The sequence below is a fragment of the Strix uralensis genome, chromosome 5 (assembly GCF_047716275.1).
Source record: "Strix uralensis isolate ZFMK-TIS-50842 chromosome 5, bStrUra1, whole genome shotgun sequence".
Lineage (NCBI taxonomy): Eukaryota > Metazoa > Chordata > Aves > Strigiformes > Strigidae > Strix > Strix uralensis.
Window position 1 is genome coordinate 79,764,140 of NC_133976.1, and position 19,154 is coordinate 79,783,293.

At 37.0% G+C, this 19,154-nt stretch overlaps 1 protein-coding gene across 1 annotated transcript in view; it reads right to left on the reverse strand.

Moving 5' to 3' along the window:
• SLC41A2 (solute carrier family 41 member 2) overlaps positions 1-19,154 on the reverse strand; it is a 60,672-nt gene continuing 41,518 nt past the window's right edge. The window contains exons 9-11 of the mRNA XM_074871893.1: positions 14,296-14,427; positions 13,178-13,326; positions 1-1,977 (exon numbers count right to left, since the gene is read on the reverse strand). Coding sequence (XP_074727994.1) covers positions 1,792-1,977; positions 13,178-13,326; positions 14,296-14,427 — 467 coding nt within the window. The 3' untranslated portion in view covers positions 1-1,791. The remainder of the gene's footprint in view (positions 1,978-13,177; positions 13,327-14,295; positions 14,428-19,154) is intronic.

Consider the following 19,154-nt stretch of genomic DNA (forward strand, 5'->3'; position numbering starts at 1 on the left):
TCCATTTTAAACAATTTAATTGGAGTATTTCACGCAATGCTACATACAAGAAACTATTTTAAATAACATTAATACAAACTAAGAAAAGTCAGAGAACCTGAAGTTAGAAAGATTTCATCTTTCTCTCACATAATAAGACATAATACATATGATTCATTCAAATAACTATAGTATCATAACTGTAAGAAAAAGCTTAAATAAAAGTGTTTAAATGAGGGAGCTAAAAGTCAGGCATCTAAATCCATGTGTAGGCACTGAATAGCTGGTTTAATTTTCAGAATTGCAAACGCTTTTAACTTCCACAGAGTTTAAGGTGACCGACACCTATAAGACCTATTAAGTCCCATTAACACTTATCCACATAATTTAATTGATCTGAGTAGGTCCATCAAATTAAAATGGAGGATTTATATGCATAAATCACATGACTAATGTTTACAGCATTACAACATATGTTGATATACGGATTTAGTTGTCTAATTTAACTTTCAAAATTTAAAACTTTCAATCACAACATTTAAAATATGAGTTGTTATTTAGTTATGCATTTGGGATGTATGCTATAGTCTTTAAAAACATATGCCGTGAGGAACTCCCACCAGAATTTAAAACAGAGCAATTAGTACATTTTTCCAAAGTGGCAACCAGAGTCCTCATGATCAATGTATTATTCAAAATATTGAGGTATACAAGTAAGAAAAATCATTCAGAAGCAGTCATTTTCCTTATTGACCATATTACTTCCATGGTAGAAATGGATGACAGAGATAGCTCTGGAATTTTAGCAGCTTATGTAACTTCCTAAGTGCCTAAAAAAGAAACATAATCTTTTGTACCCCAAGTTTTCATCAGGGATTAGTATTTACATTGGAATCAACACCTCTAAATACTTCATTAAAATCAGGCTACTGGCCATCACAACACCATTCATATCAGTTAGTTAAACATCTTTTCAGTTGCAAAATGAAAATATACTTTCCAACACAAGGAGTTTTAATCATTCATCCATTATCATTGATCAGGTCAGTCTCATATTATTTGACTTTACTATGCCCTTGTTCTAATAAATCACAACAGCAAAATAATTAGGTTACTCTTTTTAGCACAAAGTGCTTTTCAGGTGTCTAATTTTATAAAAGCTGATGGTCATATTAGTATACATAAAATAAAGTGACAAAATGTTTAGTCAATCAGGGTTCAAATCACCATAACAGTTATTATTGATACCAAGTCTGCAATGGTCAGAGAGCTACAGCACTGAAATTTCAAGAAAAGAACATATCATCAACTAATCAGGTAAAGTCTATGAAACTGAATTCATCTGAGGTCTACTAACCCCTTCTGTGGTAAGATGAAATATATACCCACTTTTTTCCCAGGAGGGAAAGACAAGGCAAGCCACTGATTGGGTCTTATCCTCTTCTTCATCACCAGTGAATGAGCAATTAGATTGTTCTGGTTTGCAGTACAGGTAAGGAACTGTTCTTTTAAAAGATCAGATCTTTTAAAAATTTAAAACTTGATAGAGGATTGATCTGCCCTTCATTGTGTCTACTCAGATGTTTTCAACTAGCAGCAATCCACCTTGGTTTCAGAGTAAAGGTCTCAAGTATCTTCCTAGTTCCACCCTATTTTTTAAAAAACAAACCAAACTAAAATCATTAAGGCTGTTTTATATCTGTGTCAACTTGATTTACTTATACCAAGTGGAACAATCACTTTGAGGACCTTCGCGTGGAATGATTGGTCTTATCAATATTCCAGAAAAAGTCATTGCATCCATTGCAATAATTAGTCTCCAACATCACCATCTCTGTCTCCTATGAGCCACAGAAAATGAAAACCTATAGCTAATAAGGCAGTTCCAAGCAGATCTCCCAGTGCAGTAAGATAAGGGATAGAAAAACTGTCAGGATCTTTTCCTTTTTTCCAGAAGTGGTGCACCATCCAGTCAGCAATCCATAACAGAGTAAACACCTACAGAACATCAAACAAACAAAATCTGTATTATTATCACTTAAGTTATATTGAAAGGAAGTCAACAGCCAACATTATTCTCTCCTTAGTACTTAGCATGACTGTATACAACTGCTTTTGAAAAATATTTTCCAAAAATAGTTTTTTGAAACACTCCCCACAACTAGAAACAGGGACACTTAGCCAACTTCTCTCAGTCCATCACATGCACAGATAGAAAGAACATATTGAATCACTGATAGCATTCTTCACTCAGTTTATGATTGAGGACTTCTGAAAAGGGGGAGAAAAAGCAAAAATTTCAACAAAACATGTGACCACACTTCTCACACAAGACATCATTCTGTACAGAGAGAGCGTAAGCGGGGCTTTGAGATCATTCAGAACCAGCTGATGTTGTCTTAGATGAAAACAGTCAACATAGGCATAACTCTTGTTTCCACAGGTCTAGAACTGAGCTGAAATCAGACGTGATATAAAGAATACCGGGTCAGATTAAGAACAGTTTCATCTGGACTGTATGAACTGCAAAAAATGGCCTAGAAGCTACTTTTATGCATGAGATATCAGCTTCAGACCTTCTGTAATAAGGCACACCTGCAATATATATTATGAAATTGTCACTTCAGGCTGAATTTGTGCCAAAGTAATAGATTTCATTTCCAACTGTGAATGTCTGAACATTCGAGAGGTTTGATCTTAATACCAAAGGTATGCCTCATCATTAATCCAGTTTTAGAAAAGAATTCTTTTAAAGTTGCACAGCTGTATGATAAGAGATTCTGGTTCAGTGGAATCATGTGGTGTGGCATGGCACGAGAAAGGACCACTAACTGAGCTTCCATTTTTTCTTGTCTCTTCTAAGGACCTGCTTAAAATGAAATAAACCCTTTATTTTATGCATTTTTAGTTAATCAGATCTTTAGGAAGGGTAAACTTAAGACAGTTACTACCAGAATTAATTTTTAAAAAGTCTACTATGTACATTTATAAGAATATGCAGTATCAAAAGTAGTAAAAGGTACAAAATTCATATTTTATTTAGTAATTACTGGTATCAAAGAATCTTTATAAATTTCTGCACTCATTTACTGCAATACTGATAGGATGGTTGCAAGACACTTCTCTACAATACAAAACACAGTAAAATGAATGTCATATTAAAAATTATCGAATAAGTGTTGAAAAAGTTTCTCAATTAATCTTTGCTTTGCAAAAGTATAAGTTAAAATACAATCCTGAATTTCTAATTAAAAAAAAAAGGGAGAAGTATTTGCTTAATGAAAAATGCATGGCTTATTTATATAAACATATCATCTGAAAAGGGAACTCTGTAGTCTAAGCTAATTATGCAAGTCCTAGGTGTGCTGACTGGAATCCAAACAAATATATTTAAAACAGATGTTTTCTTTGGAAGACTATCAGATTCTTTGAGTCAGCTCCTTCTAACAGAGACAAAAAGAGGCCTGTTTGTAAGAGATAGTGTACATTAACATCTCCTACAGGATGTACACAGAAGACTCTGCAGTGCCCCATATCAACAACAGTTATGCATGTTCTATTAGAATATGAAAGCGTTTGTTCCAAGAATAATTTATAATGCATTTATATAACATGACCAATTAGACATAGTATACACAGTCCAGTTTAAATGACAGTATGCACTTTTGGCATTTAAAAATCATGACATGAAAACCTTTAATTTGTCTGTATATTTTCCACCCTAAAATAACTGACTTAGACTATTGTGAAAAATGGGTAGTTTGGAAATTAAGTTTCGTGAGCCTTCTCAACTTACAGGTGCCTAACACATAACATAAATTATAACAAATTTGGCTTCTCTAAGCAATAGGAAAAAAGTTATAGCATATTATATTAACTGATGCTTATGAAAGCATATAAAATTTAACATCTTTGTTGGAGACGTGGACAGTGGGATCGAGTGCACCCTCAGCAAATTTGCCAACAATACCAAGCTGTGTGGTGCGGTCGACACGCTGGAGGGAAGGGATGGGCCATCCAGAGGGACCTGGACAGGCTGGAGAGGTGGGACCGTGCAAACTCAAGGCCAAGTGCAAGGTCTTGCACATGGGTCAGGACAATCCCAAGCACAAATACAGGCTGGGTGAGGAATGGATTGGGAGCAGCCCTGCGGAGGACTTGGGGGTGTTGGTTGATGAGAAGTTTGACTTGACCCAGCAATGTACATTTGCAGCCCAGAAAGCCAACCGTATCCTGGGCTGCATCAAGAGCAGTGTGACCAGCAGGTCGAGGGAGGGGATGCTCCCCTTCTACTCCACTCTTGTGAGACCCCACCTGCAGTGCTGTGTCCAGCTCTGGGGCCCCCAACATCAGAAGGACATGGACTTGCTCGAGTGGGTCCAGAACAAGGACATGAAGATGATCAGGGGGCTGGAACATCTCCCCTGTGAGGCTGAGAGAGTTGGGGTTGTTCAGCGTGGAGAAGAAAAGGCTCTGGGGAGACCTTATAGTGCCCTTCCAGTACTTGAAGGGGGCTACTGGAAAGATGGGGAGGGACTCTTTATCAGGGAGTGTAGGGATAGGACAAGGGATAAGGGTTTTCAACTGAAAGAGAGTAGATTTAGATTAGATATGAGGAAGAAATTCTTCACTATGAGGGTGGTGAGGCACTGGAACAGGTTGCCCAGAGGAATTGTGGCTGCCCCCTCCCTGGCAGTGTTCAAGGCCAGGTTGGACGGGGCTTTGAGCAACCTGGGCTAGTGGAAGGTGTCTCTGCCCATGGCAGGGGGGGGCTGGAACTAGATGATCTTTAAGGACCCTTCCAACCCAAACCATTCTATGATTCTATGATTCTAGGATATGATGGCAATTGGGACATACTGCTTGCGGAATGAGACTGAAGTTCACCAGCCTGTATTTTGGTGAAGGAGTAATGCTATCATCATACATTTGCATGGCTATAAACTCATTAACATTTAAGAATTATACAGATCAATCTTTGGAAATGGCTACGTATTTGGCCACGGTAGTTGGTGTTGCAAGATCAATGGGATTTAAATCTTTAATGAGATTTTCCTTCTTATCAATGTTAAAAGGGAGCGATCAAAGTCATCAATCAACCGTTATTGGGGAAAAAAAAAAAAAGCAAAAGCCCTACTATGAGTTTGCTGATGGTTGAAAGTAAGGCAGTCCTTGAATCTAAAGGGATAAGAAAAGTCACTCACAAAGATCTGTCAGAGGTAAAAAGAAGAGAAAAATCATACAATAGACATTACAAGGCTTGTTACTTTAAGTGGCACAACACTTCATATTTTCTGGGATTTATCAGTGACCTATACTTATTTCAGCAAAATCACACAGATGGCACAGCAGTACAAATACTGTGTACTTCTACGCTGCACTCATGCTATGAAGAAGAAAGCCTTCATACTTCAAATTGAAAACCAGCTGGTTTTGAAGGAAAAAATAAAGGGATCAACATTACAGAAAAGCCTAATAAGATACTACAAAAATTATCTGTTTAGCATGAAATGCTGTAGAAAAGTGATAAGAAAAGCTTGTAAATATATGCAGAACTGTTCAAGACATGAGCTAGTATTTTTAAATTATTTAATATACAGAGGAAGAGAACAATTAAGTGGTTTTTTTGCAAAAAAGAGATGAGTAGCAGTAAAATTATGAAACAGTGCCCTAGGAATTCTTCCAGACTGAAGAATTAAACAACCCTGAGGTTTAAGAAAGGTAAAAAATAACTAAATGTCTGTATACGTAAAAAGATCTAAGAAAAGGGAGACACTCTATTGTCACTGATCAAGAAAAAAAAAGCCCAGAGCAAGGATTGCAAAAATACAGGCAACATTCCAGATCTTTTGGTATTTTAAAAGGAAGATCAGGCTAAGTTATTATTCTTCTGGAAAAAATGACAATCAAAATTGAGGAAAATGAAACTAAAGACATCATCAGTTTTACACTAACAAAATATGCAATAAGTATCCCAATAATGACTGATATTTTCTATTTATAAATGTGTATTTGTAAAAAGACTTATCAGTCACACTGTCAAAAAAGATCCTCAGAAGACAGAAGCAGCAGAATACAGCTATAAAAATGAGAGGGAGGGAGAGAGGGAGTAAGGGAGGGAAAGAGCAAGAGTGAAGTCTTTATCAAACCCTAATGATGAAGAATCTGAAAACAAGGAGTATAAGTGCACATACCATTTTGTACAACAAAGGACAGAAATAGAGTAATTCTCAATACTGAACTTTCTGATTCAAATTATGAATATCAGACTGCAAATGAAATTGAATATGAATGCTTCAATAAGAGTGAGCCTCACTATTTGAAGCTCAAATCTTATACACTACAAAGCAGGTTTTTTCCTTTGTTATCAGGTACAAAATTTACTTTAATTCTTTGCAGGTCTTTAGATACAAATAACAAGTTTAGCTAAAGAAAAGATATTTTTGGTGTTTGCATGTGGTAAGGACCCCTAAACGCTATCTAAGTTTTCTCATATAATTAATTCCTCATGATTTCTGAAACTGGAAAAGAATGAAATTCTGTTATTTAAAATAAAAATCTCCCTCCAAACATTCTTGATGCTGTCTAAGTTTCCTATAGCCTAATTGATACATTGCAGGATGCTGTAATATTTCTATTGTTTCTTTCATCGGGGATGACCATAATTCATCAATGAATACATATCAAATCCACAGTAATAAAAAGTGTGACATTCAAATGTATAATATTTGTAAAGCAGATTTGAATCTTTCATGTTTATATTAGTTTATATGTTAGTTGCTGTGATTAGTGAATTCCAACACCAAACAGGAAAGAGAAAGCTTAGGTTATATATTTGCATATGCTTTTTCACACAGGCATTATCAAAATTCAACTGTAACTTTAGTATGTAGAACCAAGAGCTTTTAGCCGTTTATTTAGCATGTTTTTGGACAGGATCCTGCACGTTGCTAGTACTGCTGATTCACCTTTAATTGTTTCCATGTGAAGGTGCATTACAAAATAGTTTAATTCTGTTACTTTAGACAGGTGCAAATAAACTGTGGTAACCTCTTTTGAAATGTATTTTAATTCTCCTTTACTCTCAAGCTTATACTGACTATAAATTCACCTATAATGTAACTATGACAAGATCTAGTAATTACTGCATAAGAACTCTTACAAATCTATGAAATTCAAAGGTGTTTGGATTTTTTTTTTTTAATTATGAGTGGAAACCCCCAATTAAGGATCTCTAAAGACCACAGTGCCCTGACTCTCACACTATTCTCCCCAGATTTATAGTTTAGGTCTTCTAGTGGTTTTGACCTTTCATTAAGTTATATTAAGTTATTTTTAAATTATATATCACATTTCTCAAATTTTAAATGGCTTTTGACATCTTCATGTGAAAGTAAGTAGTAACTGTAAAGTGCTTATAACACATCTTCACTGAACTTGCTCAATTTCCATTGTCTACAGCCAGATTTCTGTAGTCAGTGAACTCTCAGATTAGGGTCTACATGTTTTTTTTCAAAAGAAATTTTTCTCCACTGTCTTCTCGGGTAGCATATCTGGTGTGTATCGTGTCCAGGGGAAACAAGTCACTATTTCTTCCAAGCATACAGAGATCTCCTTCAATGTCTGGCTGCAAAGAAACCACTGAACAGCAAGTTCTTTCTTGCTGCTGCTGTTTGTGTTGTAGCTAAGTGGTATTAGCTACACGGCGGTATCCAAGTGCCAAGATAGCTTAGCATACATTTATGTAAGACTAAAACCTCATCTAAGTAAAAGAGAGGACATCATTTTAACTGAAGGTGTTTCTAAATCAATTTGATTATATTGATGTAATTTTGTGGGAAGGAACTTTTTTTTTATTCCACGGTTTGAATCCAAATTCCTCAGACTGTCTTCTTGATTTCCTTGTAGCTTTGCCAGACACCCTGGTTTCACCAAGCCAGTGCTAATTTCAGGCTGTTTGTCAGCTGTCTGAATGAGGAGTGCAACCCAGACCACTAAGTGCTCAGGTACACTCACTAGCTGTAGCACTAGCTGTAGCACAACTCAATGTGTCATGTCACATACATAAGCACTTTGAGTTCAGCTTTCTGGAGGCAAAAATCATTTATCCCTGTTAATGACTTGGTAGGAACCAGGCTTCTACCACAGACAGCAACATGCCTGGAAGTGAAAGAGTGGGTGATACCCACATCCAGATCCCAACAAATCTGACAAGTGTGCTTCTCATGCTGCAATGAGAAAGCACTGAACATGCAGAAGTGTCCAGGTTTGGACCTAAGTTTCCGTATTTCCTTGAATCGTGTAGTCTCTTTAGCAGTTATATGCTCTCTATTTCAGAAGTAACCTTTCCTATTAGAAAAAGCAGCATTTAAAATGCACCAATATTTGCTCTGTAAACACAACCCTCCTTATTTCTCCATAATGTACAGTATATCACATGAATTATTTTTCCACATTGAGGCGGCTCATACCATTATTAGAATCCTCACACTAGTGAGAAATCCAAGACATTTTTGATGTGAGCAGGAAGTCATTATAAGCACTGCTGAATTCTTGGTTTTCTATTGCCCCAAACAGCCCTGAAGCACTGCAAAAGTTACTACACAGCAGTAGATATCTGACCTTCATTGGATAAGGAGGACTGCGTTTTGGAATTACTTATTTGCTTGGTAATAGCTCTGGGAATCTCCTATTGTTTGTTTATCCCCCGAGTCTTTAATTTAACTGTGTGCTCAGATTTGGTTAGGGGGTGTGAAAATTCCTTAGAGGGTTTTACTGGCTCAGTGCCAACACGCAGAACAGAGGCCACCTCTGAACGCTCAGAGCCACGTGCCCAGACTGATGCTTTGGCAGTTCCAGTGCTGCTCTCATACTACTGCAGGTTGACAAGACAGAGGATGAAACTTTGCTCAGCGCATAGCCTCATACAGATAAAAAATAATTGTGCCTTTGTGAGGTATAAGAGGAGGACTGGTTTTCAATTAATGTACTCTATCTTGGTCAAACATCAGATTGTAACTGCATGTAGCATACTGGTATGTGCTTGTGTGTGACTTGTTTTTATAAAATTTTCATGAGAAGAGTATTCGTCTTAAATAGAGGCCACTCACCAAATCCAAGACACATTTGAAATCAATATACTGGTTTTCATTAGCACACACTGGTTTGCCCAGATACTGTACGCTGTATGTGAAGTACCCCACATATTTACAGAGTATACCTTCCTCATAATAATTTTTTTTTATTTTCCGCTGTTGCTGCCATTCATAAACACAGAATGGACTCTTCACTACAGAGCCAATTCAGACCTTTTGAACTCAAGCCTAGAAGTTCTAGCTGAATGCAGACTAATACAAATAATGTGCAGTTTTCCCTACCTTTATGAAAACATAATTGTGAAATCCTAGTCCCACTAAAGCTAAAGGGAGTATAGCCTTGGATTTCAACAGAACCAATTTATAAATGTAATTGATGAACATTTTGAGAATATGTATTTAATCAGAGAACAGAAACAACTGTACTAATAAAGGTAGGAGAATTAAAATAACATAAAATAAAAGTTGCTGGGTTTTCTTAAATCTAGAAACCCAGAACTGTTTTGTTCACAGAGAATCAGAGAGAATGCAGATCATAATACTGTCTACTCATATTGTTTAAAATATCTTAAATTTAATGATTTTTAGAAACAACTACAAATTCAGAGAAATCAGACTTTGTTTTATTACACATTACACATTAAATTGTTTTATTTATTTATATTTTTGGTCAATAATAACTAAATCATACTACTGCTAATGTACATCATGCCATATTAATTACTTATTTCCCATAAATATTTCAATTAAATGACATGCTGGGGAGAGAATATCTAAGAAAAGGTAGGGAGAAGAAAAGAAAGAAGCTGGTAGACATGGATGGATGGTGAAAAAACAAAAATCAAACAATGGAAGTATCAGAAGTGGATGAAAATGAATTTAACAATCTGATTGGAACTTCTGTAATACTGTATAGAGCTTGCAATGCAAATAAATTCTATTTTATCACCTGGAGAAGAATACTGAAGTTTCCAGGCAATCTGCAAAACTGTTGTTAAAATGCCAAATAGAATTCATATATGTTACAAATTTACTGTAGAGATAATGTGGAATAGCATAAACTGACAGAGGAAGAGAAAAATATTAAAGTCATAATTAAAGTTTTTGTATTAACATTTTCTTGATTTTTTTCAGCTTACCATAACATTCCAGTTCTACTTTTGTCATTTCCCTAACCCCTTCCTCCCCATTTTAAACAAACACAGAGCTGGACAATCAGAGATAATAGACAGATCTTGAGGTTAATTGACAATCTATTTCAGTCCACTGTAAAATATGCCATTAAAAAATTGAACATCTTACAATAGTCACTTGAATTTTAAAGACAGCAAATTCACTTTGTTGCTGTTGTTGTTTTTTAATTTAGCATTAATTTTTTAACACAGTGGAAAAAACGTAAATAGGTGATATACTGCCACAACCATTATTCAGCTACCCTTTCTGCCCCCCAGTTCCGTATAAGTAAGGAATTGGAAAAGGCAAAGCAGTGACATCTAACCTCCTCAAACACAGGACTAACCATAATTAACTCTTCTCTTTGGTAATCACCATGTTTCATTAAATTATAATTTACCCCCCACAAAAAAGAAAAGATATAGCCTGCAAGCAGGCTTGCAATTTTTGACATCCTTTTTCATGCACCTTCCATGCAAAGTGAAAATAAATGCAAAGTCCAATATTTTACAAAAAAGGCCTAGAATGCAGATCTCTCACTGCTCAAAAGACTGTCAACGGATTTGTTGTGTTGATAATTGAAATGACAGTAATTAGCAGGTTTTTCAGTTTTACAGCAGAACTGGAAAAGCTTTCATTGGGAGGACAAAAGTATAAAAAAGTTCTGGAAAAATGAGATCAGTAGATGTTGGCTTATGCCAAAAGAAATGGCAGCTTGAAAATTGTTCTTTACTATATCCAGGTGCATAGATGATGTCACTGAAAAAAAGGAAGAGGAATGAGTACAAATATTTAAGTGTTTTTCTTGAGAAAGGAGAAATCTAAAAGCACACAACTGCAGTAAGGAAGTGCTTCAAACCGACAGGTAAATAAAATGTGTTCAAGATTTAAGGGTTAAAGCAAGAATCACCTGTCTGAAAATTTTAAATCTTCTCTAATTAGAGGTATGTAAAACTACAATAATCACTACTAGAAAAATACCAGAATAATTAAAATGGGGAAAAGAATCTATTAAGGATTTTCAGAAGGTGTTAAAAAACATGAGGTTCCAAATCTGTCAAGACCCATGAGAAGTTATAGCGTGCGATACTGTTACTCAGTTTCAAAGTAAATACATCTCAGGCTGCCTGTTACGGCTAAAGGCAGAAGATAAAGAAGAAAAAATCATCTATAAAAGGGAGTGGGGAAAAAAGAAAAAAAAAATGCTGTGTCTGCTTTATAGGTGAAAAATCAAGAAAAAACAGGTGTGGCCTTATGGACTGCAAAGGAGATGCATGACTGGAAAACTAATCAGGCCTTGAATTTATAAAAATCAACTTTACCACTTTACACACGTATATGTGCTGATGCTGGATCTCAATTACTGTGTGATCTGAACATCCTGCCCTAATGCCTTAACTTGGTTTTCAGCTAAACTGCATTTCTCACATCTTACCCTATCCTTTGCTGCTGAAGAAAAGGTTTGTATCCCTAAACATATTAGAGTTGCAGTTCCATGAGCAATGTATGGATTTCATATGGATTTATGAATGCAGGTTGAGTCCCATGTGCAATCACTGAAGTCTAATAATGGCTGAAATCACACTGCGGTCTTACCTTCAGCAGAGGCATTAACATGGACCCTTTCCCCAACCTGTTCTTGTTAAGCTTATAGGAACTTAGTAGCACTGAGAGAGCTGAGACTTAGAAAAATGTGACTGAAATGGGCCAAAGGATTCAAATGTTATTAGCAAGGACAGTCAGACAGACTGAACAGACAAAGTGAAGGAACAGCATCATTTCCTCAAGAAAACACATTCTAAAGCAAGTGATAAGGCTGGAAACTAGGAATATTATGTAAGAGGAAAATGAGAAGTAATTTATAACTTTTAGTATGACATTCTCACTTGCAAAGGTTGGAACATTACCAGTTATATTCTACCAAAAAAGTACAGAATTCTTTTATGAAATTAAAATAGTAACAGCTTTCAAGACCGATCTTTGTTGAAATTAATGTGATAAACACAGAAAGACAACCCAGAACATTAAAAATCGTTATTTTTATTAAGGATTGACTGATAATGTTGTTTGTATTTTAAAACTGAATTGGTCACATTTTTAGAAGCAGTATGTATATTTAACTTACGGATATTTCAACTGTATATTTATTGTGTGACATGAGCCATCAGTTTTTGGTTTTAAAGTTCAATGAAACATTATAATTAATTCAGACAGGTTTTAGCTAAAAATTGGCTGTGGATTTAATAAAAAAATTTCATTTTCTATTACTGATTTCTCTAAGAGAAATTATTTCACCTTAAGACACTGCTATTTCAAAAGGCATCTTTCAAAAACTGCCCTTGCTGGGTGTGAACAGGCCACTAGGTAAGACCAGCCAAAACAATGTAACAATGTTTGACAATTAATGCAATTACAATTTCTTGTACAGTGATCACTGTCAGACTAATTTCAAGTTTAATAAATATTAAGAATGCACCAAACAAGCCATAACATTCCATCTACTGCATATTTGACTATGTTAACTAAAGCAGTAATGTGAACCACTTTAGGAGATTTATTTGAGAGTTTTCCTTGATGTATTCATTATTTACAAATGCCACTTTCCCCTCTCTCCACCACCCCTCTAGTTGATGAAAATGATGGGGGGGGTTAGATGTAATTGTTTCAAGAAACACGTGAAAGAGAAGGTCCAGGATGCATGACTGGGAAATAATGCAGTCAAGTGTCTTCTGAAAAGCACTCACAATACAGATACACCTGTGTAAGCTGTATACACGTGGAGATAAATAATTACTCTAAAACTGTGCCCCAAACCTGTATTAACCCATAACTTCTTGTATTATTCATGAGATTTCAGAAATCAGATAAAACCTGATTTTCTTTAAGAACTTGATCTTATACAAGCATTTTCAAGTTGTACTTGTTCTTACCTGTAGCAGAGCTGCAAACAAATATACTGCTATAAAGATAGGAGTTAAGGAAGTGTGGCCGCTTTTCATTAAGTGGATAGTGTACAAGAAAATCAAGTGTCCGGGAATCACCAAAAGAAGCAGAACTTGGGCTGATTTGTTATTTACTCCTACAATGAAAAAAATCCAAAATTCAGTTAAGCTCTTCGATTACTATATCACATTTTTATTAATTTTAATATAAAAAGCAGTTTTAGAATTCCACAGCATTGACTGTTGTGGAACAGCAGGCATTATTTTCCACTAAAAGACTTCTTGAGGCTTTTCACAGGTGGGGGAAAAAGCCACCTCTATTGTCTGCCAGAAAAGTTAAGCAGGGCCCTTCCAGGAGAGGGTGAAAACTGTCTTAATTTCATTCTGTACTCATGTAATATCATCTACTTTTTTGGAGCTGCAGTGATCTCCTAAAGCCTTCCTAGGAAAGAGGATGTTTTGGACACCATATTCAAGATATCCTTAAAAATAGTTTATATTTCTAAAAAGTAATCCCACATTTACCATTTCTCATCTGTTCCAATTCGTTTCATAAACATGAAAACGTAATACATGCTATTGACACACCACCTTTCACCACAGTTACTACATTATTAGGAATGGGAGCAATACAAGGGAGGAATAAGCTGTGAAGCAAGAATCTAGAAAGAAAATGGCAAATAGGAAATGGAAAGCAAGGACTTGGCTTAGTAATAATATTAGATATAAAGTTTGGTCCTAACAACAAATTGGTTTGAACTTCTGGAGTTAAATGACAAAGGTTAGAAGCAGATAAACAAGCGAAAGAAAGACGAAGGTTGGAATCCTTCTGAGTGGGTATCACAGCATCCTGCCTCATCGGTCCCTGTCTTCAACCCTTGCCAAGGTTACACCTTTCTCTGTGCTCCTCTCCACGCATCACCTCCTGCAGGGAGTGCCTTGCGATTCTCACGGGCAAAGGAAACCACCAAGCCTCTGCTGCCTTTGAGCTGCATACAACAAGTTCAGTTTGTTGCCATTTCTCACTGGTGGTACAGTCTGGCATACAGGGGGAAAACGAGGAGACACGAGACAGTAGTTTTAACAATTAACTGAGTAATATGTACCTGTACCATAATAGGTTCTGCATGGATAATAGCAACCCTTGGCTTCTTCTGGCAGCTCTCCAGGAATGCTATGTAAATGGAGGTAGGTAGAAATTCTGCTAGCTTGAATAGCTACTAGATTACCACCAATACCTGAAATACAAAAGGGAACAAGTGGTAAATTTTCAACTATTTTTTTCCTCTAGTAGGCAATATTTTTGCAAATTTAACAACTTCCTTTATTTTACCAGTACCCTACATGCAAAAGTCAAAAAGAGAAACATCCTTAAAATGTATATTAGTTATATGCAGGCTAACACCAACCATTAAAATAAGTCAAAAAACTTGGGCTACAATTTGGTGTATCACTGGATATTTGGAATATATTTGGAATACATGGAGATCAGTTTTAATTCATGACAAGTGAAAAAGATTCCTCCAGAAGGTTAAATGTGATACTTTCTCATAGGTGAAGGTCCCTTTTATTGCTCCCCCTTCTTTGGAAATCCCTCTTGGAACAACAGAAGTACTACATAGCTGTGTCACTGCTGGATTACCTTCCTAGGTCAGTAGTGCCGGCAAGTATAAATAACGCAAAGCAGATGAACTCACTACCACAAGCGTAAGTGCAGATTTCACACACAGAATCATAGCACTGGAAAAGACTTCAAGAGCTAATCTATCCATTCCCCTTTGCCACACAGTAGGATTAATCTTCTGCCATTCATAATTCAGGTTGAAAGAACAAGACAAGTGTCTGAATAACTGGTTTTTATAAGAATGGTAGTGGTGGAAATTCTATTTTCTCTGTGACAACTGCTATACTTCCCATTAGAAAAAAGATTTCTTTGAAACAATATCTATGAAACAAACTGCTCTAGCATGCGAAGAGAAGTGTTACAAGGCCACTGTCTACATTCTTTGAAAAGTTGTGGAGACCAGGGGATATCCCTGATGACTGGAAGAGGGCAAATGTCACCCCCATCCTTCAGCAAAGCATTTGGCAGTTTCCCACAGCTTCCTCCTAGACAAACTGGCAAATTACAGACTGAATGGGTAGTCTGCAAGATGGGTAGGAAATTGGCTAGCGTGTTGCACTCAGAGGGTGGTGATCAATGGCTTTTAGAGGAGGCTGGTAGCCTGTCACAAGTGGGGTCTCCAGGGATTGATACTGGGCCCCACACTGTTCTCAACATCTTCATAAATGTGGATGGTGGGATTGAAAGTACCCTCACCAAGTTTGCTGATGACACTAAACTGAGTAGTGAGATGGACACATCAGAAGGGAGAGCCATCTTACAGAGAGACCTGGACAGGCTGGAAGAGTCTGAAGTTTAACAGAGACAAGTGCAAAGTCTGGCACCTGGGACAACATACCCAAAGAGCCCAGTACAGGCTCAGATCTGTGTGGCTGGGGAGCACCTTGCTGAAAGGGACTTGCGGATCCTTGTGGATGAGATGAACGTGCATTAGCAGTACACCACTGCAGCAATGAAGGCAAATCAGGGGCATTACTAGCAGACATAGAGATGTGATCGTCCCACTCTACTCGGAACTTGTCAGACTGCACTAGGAGTACAGTGTCCAGTTCTGGTCCCCACAATACAAAAAGGATGTGGACAGACTGGAGAAGGTTGAAAGGAGGGCCATGAAGATGATCAAAGGGCTGGAGAACCTGCTCTATAATGAAAGACTGAATGAGTTAGGTCTTTTCTCCCTGGAGAAGAGAAGGCTCAGGGGAGACCTCGTTACAGTTTTCTAGTACTTAAAGGGTGGCCACAAAGAGGACGATGGCTCTCTTTTCACAAGGAGCCACATGGAGACGACAAGGGACAATGGGTACAAGTTGCACCAGAAAAGCTTTCATCTCAATATAAGAAAGAAATTGTTTACAGTGAGAACAATCATTCACTGGAACAACCACCTTAGGGACATGGTGGAATCCCCTTCACTGGAGGTTTTCAAGATGTGACTGGACAGGGTGATAGACAATCTCATCTAGGCTCCTTTTCTCACAAAAGGTTGGACCAGATGATCTTTTGAGGTTCCTTCCAACCTGGGCTGTTCTATGTTCTATGAATTTTTACTTAAATGAATAGAAATCTAAATAAACTTATTATATCTATATTACAGAATGCAGTGGCACTAGCATAAATTTTTCCCATTATTATACTCTAGAGTTGTCTACTTGCATATCAAGCACATGCTTCCCCCCCTCCCCCAGATGTTTTACATGGCAATTGGTTGCTCTGAGAAGATATGATTAGGCAGAAGTAATGCAGATCTTGTCCCCACTTCAGAAGAAGCAAGCCCTTGTTTATTGCTGTTGAATTGATTTGTTTACCTGATGCTTAGGGCTTTGTTTAGTTGCAGAACAAATATCTGTGGTCACCAGAAGACACTATGTGCCACATCCTTTTGGTGACTATGGAGTGGTTAGGACAAAGATCTAACACTGAGAAGTCAAAGATTTACTGCCTCACCACTGCTTAAAGACAGCTAATGACTGAACCTAACAAGGAAGTAGGACTCCTAAGCAAAAAGCTTCAAATACAAATCAGGAAATGAGGTATTAGAAAAAAATTATGGAGTTGGCAGAAAAGACTGTTAATCAAACTTACCTGCATCTTCCCAGTCAGGAGATACAGGGATAAAATATGAACTACCAAAAGATTGAGTCAGTGTTTGAAAAGAAAATTAAAATAACAGCAGCTTTTTTCCGATGAACTATAGAAGGAGACGTAAAATAAGGGATTTATCGAAACTACAAACAGCTTTAAACAGATTTAAACAGATTAAAACCAATCTATGTAGGGTCCAAAGTCTGTCCTTTGATTGAGAACAATAAGTTTGAGACTTCTGGCTAATGAGAATAAGGTATGGAAAGGGAGGCAGAAATAAAATTAAGGAACACATCACTACATTTGGATGGGGATCAGATCATTTCTGTGACTGAATTACAAAAAAGCTGTTATGTAAAACTGCTTCTTAATAGAGCTACAAAGCTGGGTATGGTGCCATATGACTAGAAAATATGAAACAGTTTCTGCTTAAAAAAAGAGGGGATAAAAGTAATCTGGGTAATTACAAGCAGGCTAACAACTGCAATAACTGATAGATTCAAAACAATATTAAAAGAAAAAATCAGTAAACTCTTCTCTGACTATCCATATCTCTTATAGCACTATGAGAAGAAATAAAAGATCAAAGTAAATCGGGCTGTTTTTCAAGGTATGTTTTGAGGTTTGTAGCAACGCAACTGTAAACCACATTGGCACAATACCCCTAGATTTCAAGTACTTCCTAGGATGTATGCAATTTCCTCTTGTGACTGATAATTATCTGCTTCAACAAACTCAGACAATCAGAAATATGATAGATGATCTGGACCTCTTTCCTTAATTAATAACAAGGGAAACTGAGTGAGAGAAAAGAACGAAGGAAAATGGAAATTTGCCCATTTGAAATGCTGATTAAAAAAAAAACTGTGGACAACAGAGATATGGACAAGTCTATGAAAGAAGGTATAAGATTGGTTTGTCAATGCTTTGATGGATAGCTATTAATCAAAACTCTTCTTACTTTTATAACCATTGTTTAGAGAAAGTATGCCCCAAGCCCTATTGTGCATGTAGATAACAAGAAAAATGATTGAAATGTATTAAAAGTGATTCTAAAACAAACTGACCAGCCATGGGACACAGGTAAAAGGAGGTAATATCTGCTCTGCAAAGGAAGCTGACATGCTAGCCAAAACAGCCAGTGTGGAGTGTGATTTCAAGAGGTGTAACATTCTCTTTTCTATTTTAATTACAGCTAAGTTTAACATATACAATCTATTTTAGCTAACTGGAAATGCAACATTCATATGTTAAGCAAAATTATTTTAAATTTAATTTGGTCTGAGTCTCAGCAATCTAATATCAGTGGTATATTTTGTCAACTCATAGAAGACAGGCAGGTGTACTGAAGTGTAAAAAGCTTCTAGAACCCATATATCCTGCTCAGTCTCAATCAGTTGACAATGTATGCTGATGGACAGCAGCAGTCACACTGTCTTTTAGTTCTGTCCATTCATCTACCAATTCTTCCTTCTAATTATTTTTGAACCTTTGGGCCAATTTCAACCACATCTGACACAAGGCTAGACATACTAACTACCTCTTGTTACCTTTTGTTACCTTAAACAAGCTAACAAGAAGGAAACAGTGGCTAGGTAAATAAAGAGAAAGATTCAAACCCATGCACTCAGTGAGACAAAGGCAGTAATACCAGCATAAGCATGCCAGCTGGCCAGTCAGGACTTAGCTTGGAGCTAGGCATGATGCCTCTTGCTCAGCCAGTAGTTCAGTGACACAGAAGAGGAACGATGATGTTGTGGAAAGCAGAGGGAGAATGGAGAGAATGATACGAGCAGTGGGTATTACGGGGACACGAGGCCACAGGAAACACTGGGGGTTGAAAGGGCTATCTGGTGCTCTAAAAATTCAGGATACAAATCAGCGTGGAATCAGGTTTCATTATTCAGCTAGTCACAGAATGACTTGTACAAAGCTTTGCTTACTTTGAATGAATCACTTCACAGAATCACAGAATCATCTAGGTTGGAAGGGACCTTGAAGATCATCTAGTCCAACCGTTAACCTAGCACTGACAGATCCCAACTACACCATATCCCTCAGCGCTATGTCAACCCGCCTCTTGAACACCTCCAGGGATGGGGACTCCACCACCTCCCTGGGCAGCCCATTCCAACGACTAACAACCCGTTCTGTAAAGAAATGCTTCCTAATATCCAGTCTAAACCTTCCCTGGCGCAACTTGAGGCCATTCCCTCTTGTCCTATCACTTATTACTTGATTAAAGAGGCTCATCCCCAG